This window comes from Sinocyclocheilus rhinocerous, unplaced genomic scaffold (assembly GCF_001515625.1).
Source record: "Sinocyclocheilus rhinocerous isolate Xijiao unplaced genomic scaffold, SAMN03320098_v1.1 scaffold1281, whole genome shotgun sequence".
NCBI lineage: Eukaryota > Metazoa > Chordata > Actinopteri > Cypriniformes > Cyprinidae > Sinocyclocheilus > Sinocyclocheilus rhinocerous.
The window spans coordinates 334,001-340,731 of NW_015637000.1; the positions used below are offsets into that span (position 1 = coordinate 334,001).

General features: G+C 34.6%; 1 protein-coding gene across 4 annotated transcripts in view; it reads right to left on the reverse strand.

Moving 5' to 3' along the window:
- Positions 1-6,731, reverse strand: part of LOC107748356 (septin-7-like) — a 63,611-nt gene that overhangs the window by 8,051 nt on the left and 48,829 nt on the right. For 2 of the 4 annotated variants that reach the window (XM_016563119.1, XM_016563122.1), the window contains exons 8-12: positions 6,334-6,426; positions 5,873-5,969; positions 2,098-2,149; positions 1,492-1,617; positions 994-1,041 (exon numbers count right to left, since the gene is read on the reverse strand). In XM_016563119.1, coding sequence (XP_016418605.1) covers positions 1,017-1,041; positions 1,492-1,617; positions 2,098-2,149; positions 5,873-5,969; positions 6,334-6,426 — 393 coding nt within the window. In that variant the 3' untranslated portion in view covers positions 994-1,016. Of the gene's footprint in view, positions 1-993; positions 1,042-1,491; positions 1,618-2,097; positions 2,150-5,872; positions 5,970-6,333; positions 6,427-6,731 lie in introns of those variants that run through there. The other 2 variants (XM_016563123.1, XM_016563120.1) reach the window with 1 other exon arrangement.

A 6,731-nucleotide genomic window follows, 5' to 3' on the forward strand; every position in this document is an offset into this window, starting at 1 on the left:
TCAAAAAAAAAGAAGAATATAAATAAATAAATAAAATAAAATAAATTAATCCCCAAAACAAACTAACATACTCATTTGGTAAAAAAAAAAATAATATAAATAAAATAAAATAAAATAAAAATAATCCCAAAAACAAACTAACATAGTCATTTGGTAAAAAAGAAGAAGAATATAAATAAATAAATAAAATAAAATAAATTAATCCCCAAAACAAACTAACATAGTCATTTGGTAAAAAAAAAAGAAGAATATAAATAAATAAATAAAATAAAATAAATTAATCCCCAAAACAAACTAACATACTCATTTGGTAAAAAAAAAAGAATATAAATAAATAAATAAAATAAAAATAATCCCAAAAACAAACTAACATACTCATTTGGTAGAAAAAAATCACAAAAACAAGCTAAGATACTCATTTGGTAAAAAAAAAAGAATATAAATAAATAAATAAAATAAAAATAATCCCAAAAACAAACTAACATACTCATTTGGTAGAAAAAAATCACAAAAACAAGCTAAGATACTCATTTGGTAAAAAAAAAAGAATATAAATAAATAAATAAAATAAAAATAATCCCAAAAACAAAGTAACATACTCATTTGGTTTAAAAAAAAAACAAAAGTTGTGTGAAAGTGTTTATAAAGACACTTTATTTCAAAATTATGCAAATATTGGTGTGTACAGGCCTTTACTCCTGTCAGGCAGTTTCCAAAATAGTTTACCATGAACATGTCCTGAGTTGCCTAGCTTCTTAACAAACACTTTTAATTTACTTTCAAGTCTTCCAGCTGACAGAAAGCAGGATAAGCGTCCTTAAATTGGCTAAAGGAGGACACACGTGCTACAGAACAGCAGTTTGACAATGTCCCTAACACAAAGCTGGAACTGCAGCTACACACACTAGTGAACATTGAGCAGGACGCCCGACTCCGAACGTGAACAGACGAGGAGAAAGAGGGAAAAACAGAGAGCAGAGGAGAGGATGAGACAAACATGAACTTGTGCACGACACTTACATGCCATCAACTGTGTCAGATCTAAAAATCAGAAAACACAAACACTTAGCATGCTCACACTGCATCGTGCGTTAGAGAAAAAAAACAACGTTAGCAGCTGAATCATGTACTTTTGGCCGCTCTTATGCTTTGGTTAAGATGGAGGCTCTTGAGGGTGGATGTGAATGGCTGTTAGCGAGCGTTTGGACTATATTTGAGGGTTAGTGACAGGTCTGTGCGGAGCGTGAACCGCTGTGGCTGTTAGGAAGCCTGGATGTGTCGACTGGTTCAGTACCACTGCGTTGACTTATTATCAGCATTATTAGCATGTGTCAGTCTAGCTCTGGGGTCCAGGTTTAGACGTCTTTACACACTGATCCTTTATAGTGATCAGATATGGGGATCAGAAAATCCTAGCAATCATGCTTGTGTACACTTATTGAAGTATGGCTTAAAATAGGCTCTCGAGCATGTATTAGTGAAACCACTCACTTTGTGAGTTGGCCTTTGTTTTTGTTGTTGTCGACGCCGTTGTAAGTGACCGCGGCCAGTTTCCTACTGCGATAGTTCTCGTAATGGACGTTGTTGGTCACGTCCTTCAGGTCCTGCATGTGAGTTCTGTGATTGAGGAGAACAAATAAATGACAGATTTATATCACAGTATGTACAACTCTGTCTTATATAATCAGAATGTTTCTTGAGCAGCAAATCAGCATATTATACTGATTTCTGAAGGATCATGTGACACTGAAGACTGGAGTAATGATGCTGAAAATCCAGCTTTGATCACAGAAATAAATTACATTTTACTAAACATTCACATAGGAAACAGTTATTTTAAATTATAATATTATTTCACAATATTACTGCTTTTACTGTACTTTTAATCAAATAAATGCAGCCTCGGTGAGCAGAAGAGACTTCTTTTAAACATTTTCAATCTTACAGACTTTCACACAAAAGTTTATTACAGTGGGCCACAGATGAATCGCTCTAATATGGATGTTTCTGACTGATCAGGGGTCAGTTTGGAGGAATCATGAGAATGTCAGCTCCATCATCAGCTATTAGTGCTGGTGTAGAAACAGGGTTATGTACCTGATGAGCATGTTTCGAAGGATTGTGAAGTCACAGTGCTCCCCATTCTCCACTGAAAACAACAACAACAACCACAAAATCAATTTAAAGTGAATCAGGAAACAGCTTTGCACTACAACATCCATGTCTTCCCATTCCGCTGTTAAAGACGACTACAATTAAAAAATATACATTTAGGGAAGTTGTGCCTTTTGGGCTTAATGTCAACTTGCATACTATTAATCATATATAATGACATATAATTTTATGATATTACAGACAGTGGGTTACTTCATACTTAGTACAAATTCTTCGTTGTTAGGCACAGTACACACCTTACATACTGACTATTCTCATAGAAGTATGCAAACTGGTATTAATATGGGCTTCATAATTGCATACGAATATCCAATCGGGATTATATACAGATCATCTGGAGCTGAAATATGGAGGACTGAAAGCCTATACACACCAAGTCTAATGCGAATATATAGAGCAAAAAGTTGCAGAAAAAATAATTCACTCAAGTTAATGCAAAATATCATTCTCTGAAAATAAATAAATAAATGTTATACACCTAGATGAAAGGGAAAATTAATGTTTGTACATGGTTTAATGCAATCGAAACAATCCACAGATTAAACAAAACAAATAAAACCTTAAAAAAATAAAACTAAACCACAGAACCAAAACTACAACAAAAATGTGCGCAAAAAAACAACAACAAAAACAAAACAAGTTTAACTAAACAAAAATAACGTAAACAAATATCAATTTGCTCCCCACTCCAAAAAACAACAACAAAAAAACAAAACAAAAACCAACCTAAGCTAAAACAAACAAAAAGAACCTACTCGTTGTAAACAAAAATCAATTGCACCAGAAAAAAAAAAAAAAAAAAATAAGCTAAAAAAAAAAAAAATGAAAAAAAAAAAAACCTACTAGTTGAAAACAAAATCAACTGATTTTGAAAAAAAAAAAAAAAACTAAGCTAAACAAAAAAAAAATGTAAACAAAAATAACCTACTAGTTGAAAACAAAATCAACTGATTTTGAAAAAAAAAAAAAAAACAGCTAAAAAAACAAAAAAAACAAACCCAAATTAAACTAAGCTAAACAAATAAAATCTGCTTGTTGAAAACAAAATAATTACAAAAAACAAAAATTAAGCAAAGCTAAACACAAATTAAAACGAAAATAACCTACTCGTTGAAAAAAATAAAAAATAAAATAAAATAAAAAAAAGTAAACCAAACAAGCTGCTTTGCTAGCTGAAGCTCTGACAATATATGACAGGGTCCCGAGGAACAAACTGGCATTCATCATTACTCTGCTACTGTAATGTATACACTGACCAGCAGGTGGCACCTGATCTGGCACGGCCTTGTGTCTCCTGTTGCGTGTGCGTCACTTATCTAATGAATGAAGCAGACCTCTCCCTCCTTCTCAACCACATGCCATCTGTGTGCTTACATGCTGCTGAAAGCATCTCAGGCATTCAAAACTCACCCTCTTAAAACACAGATAACCACTGGATCCAAATACAGTCATCAAACCCACAGCCTTCCTGATCACATCTGCTTTATCAATCTGTCTAGAGCTGACAAACTCTGAGCTCAGGCACAACAAGCCTGCTCTCAGTGCGGCTCGCTCCAGAGGATCTGGCTTAGCGACTCTGGTGTTATCAGAGGTCAAAGGTCTAGAAAGAAGGGGAAGTTCATGCAGGCATCAGCTCCAGCCAAACCGCTCCGGTGAGCGAGCAGAATCGTGACGAATCAAATCAGCATCTGATCTTCTGCTCGAATCGCATGAGCTCTGAAATATCACTGGACCTTCATCTTCAAAGCTTCATTGACGACTCATATTTGATACTGTATGTTCACGGCGTATCATGTATCATGACCGGCTCTACAGGAGCTCTCGATCAAACGTCTAAAGACACACACACTTCCTGTTTGCAGATCTGCAGGCTTTCACTTAGTGCACACCTTAGGGTGTTGATCACATGACCCTAAACACACTATGAGGACAATCACTTCATTAAGCCTTTCATTTATAAGATGTCACTTGTTTCTTCTTTCATTTCTGTAAGAGGCCTTTATTTAATTTAATAGCTACAGTGTTGTTTTCATTAACTACAACTATTAAAAACACTTTTGCTAATTAAAATAAAAAATATATATGAGGGAAAAAAATAAGATGAAAGTTTTCTGGAATGTTGCCTTGGCAAGTAAATGAAATAAACTGAAGCCGAAGTAATTACTAAATGAACTAAAACTAAAAAAAAAAAGAAAAAAGAAAGAAGAAAAAATGACAAAAGCAAAACAAAATTACTCAAAACTACAATAAAATTCAAATGAACTAAAAATATAAAATATAAGCTAACTCAAAAAAATCAGGGAAAAAAATAAGATGAAAGTTTTCTGGAATGTTGCCTTGGCAAGTAAATGAAATAAACTGAAGCCGAAGTAATTACTAAATGAACTAAAACTAAAAAAAAAAAGAAAAAAGAAAGAAGAAAAAATGACAAAAGCAAAACAAAATTACTCAAAACTACAATAAAATTCAAATGAACTAAAAATATAAAATATAAGCTAACTCAAAAAAATCAAAAAAAAAACAATGCTAATAAAATAAATAAATAAATAAACAATGCTAAAATAACACTGGCTTGTACCTCAGTTCAGAACTGAAAATGCTTCTTTATTGCATCAAAAACATGGCATAATTTATCAGCAGAAAAGTCATTTCTGACACTAGTAAAGTGATTATTTTATTGCTAATACTTGCTTTTTATTGTATTCTAATTGGTCTGTTGTGTGCTAAACTTAATTGGCAATTAATTAAATCAGACATTACCAAACTACCAAGTCAGCTGAACCCCTTTGACCTTAAAATATTTAAGTTAATATTTCTGTTAAATAATAGTTCTCTCTTTACCTGTATGTCATGTGATCATTAACTGACATTAAATAAATTATTTATATTTGAATTAAAATTATTTGTATCAATTGTATATTAAGTTTTAATTAATTATTAGCTTTTCATCAAATCACGTTCCGTCTGCAGTTCCCTCATAAAACCCAGTCTGGGAAACCCTGAATTAAAATATAATTAAAATGATAATAAATCAAATTATAAAGCTATACTGACCAATAATAATAAAAAAAAAAACAGAGTGTGCATTTAATGCCATTATGGTGTCATCACAAAGAAAATTATTATTGCTAGTATTCACTGATGATCATAATCAGTAACACTGATAACTTACATTAATGGTCTTACGACAAGAACTGGTTTATATTTTCTCTTCCTAGGGTGTTTTTAAACTGTTGGAGGGCACTGTATACATGATATCCTGTCCTCCGGCTTTGGTTTGGCCATTTAAAATATAATCTGACTGAAGTGAGAGACAGATGTTCACAGTCCTGAATGATTCACTGGAGGCTAGACATCGTCTGGTGAACGTGCCACAAGTTCAAGCTTTCTGTGCTGTCACTGGTCAAAGGGACTGTTTTATCATATTCAAACTGCACAATAAAAGGTACATTACTGTCACGAGCACAAACGGTGTGGGACGGCAACAAAAGCCTTAGCAAACATCGGTAATGAAGCTGAACAACTATATTTAGATCTACACACATCTGTCAGACTCCGATCTGTTGTGTACTAGAGAAGATCAACAGCCTCAGGGTCCGTCCTACCCTACAAACACACACACACACACACACACACACACACACACACACACACACATATATATATATGAAGGGGGAGGTGACCTTTCACCCCTTACCTTCTGCCACGCCCCAGGGGTACTGCCTGCCCCGTACACGCTTCCCATTGACCTCGATGATGGTGTTACTGCCCACCACAGCCAGCGGCAGACGGTCCTGAGAGACAGAGAGAGAGAGAGAGAGAGAGAGGGGCTGGGAACATCAGGTGACTGATATTGACTCTCAGTGTGTGTGTGTGTGTGGTATTGATGATAATTTATTGTTTCAGAGAGTGTGTCTCTGTTTGACCCATTTCCCTGATGGCAATTGATGGTTGAAGTTTTCCGGATGGTTCATGCTGGTGAGCTGATTTAAACCACTAAAACAAACTCCAAAACACTTCTATCTAATAGAGGACAAATCTATTGGGGTCTTAACGTCATCTAGTCATTCAGACTACCCACCAATTAGTCAATTTTGAAAATATCCCCTAGTGTCAGTACAAAAAGAATCATTCATTAACTATCGTGAACACACAAACCTTAATCTTCTTGACTAGCTTGCTCTCCTCCTCGTCATCAGTCTCTGGGAACTCATAGATTTTGATCTTGTGTTCCTGGATCTCTCTCATTATCTGGGCAAAGAGCAAAACAAAAGGACAGAGTGAAAAAAAAAGCATTAAATTGGTGCTGACAAGTAAAAAGACCTACTATCTCCCAGCAGCCTCTGTGGGCTCTCAGTGTCACTGGTTTGGGATTGCATTTACTCTCTAAGGAGTCAGCATAAAAACCATGTGTAGACAGATTTATCACTAGTGTTATGATGAGTTCTTACTGGAGCCGCCGTTTGCAACACTCCAACACACACACACACACACACACACACACACAAACACACACACACACACACACACACACACAAACACACATATATATATAT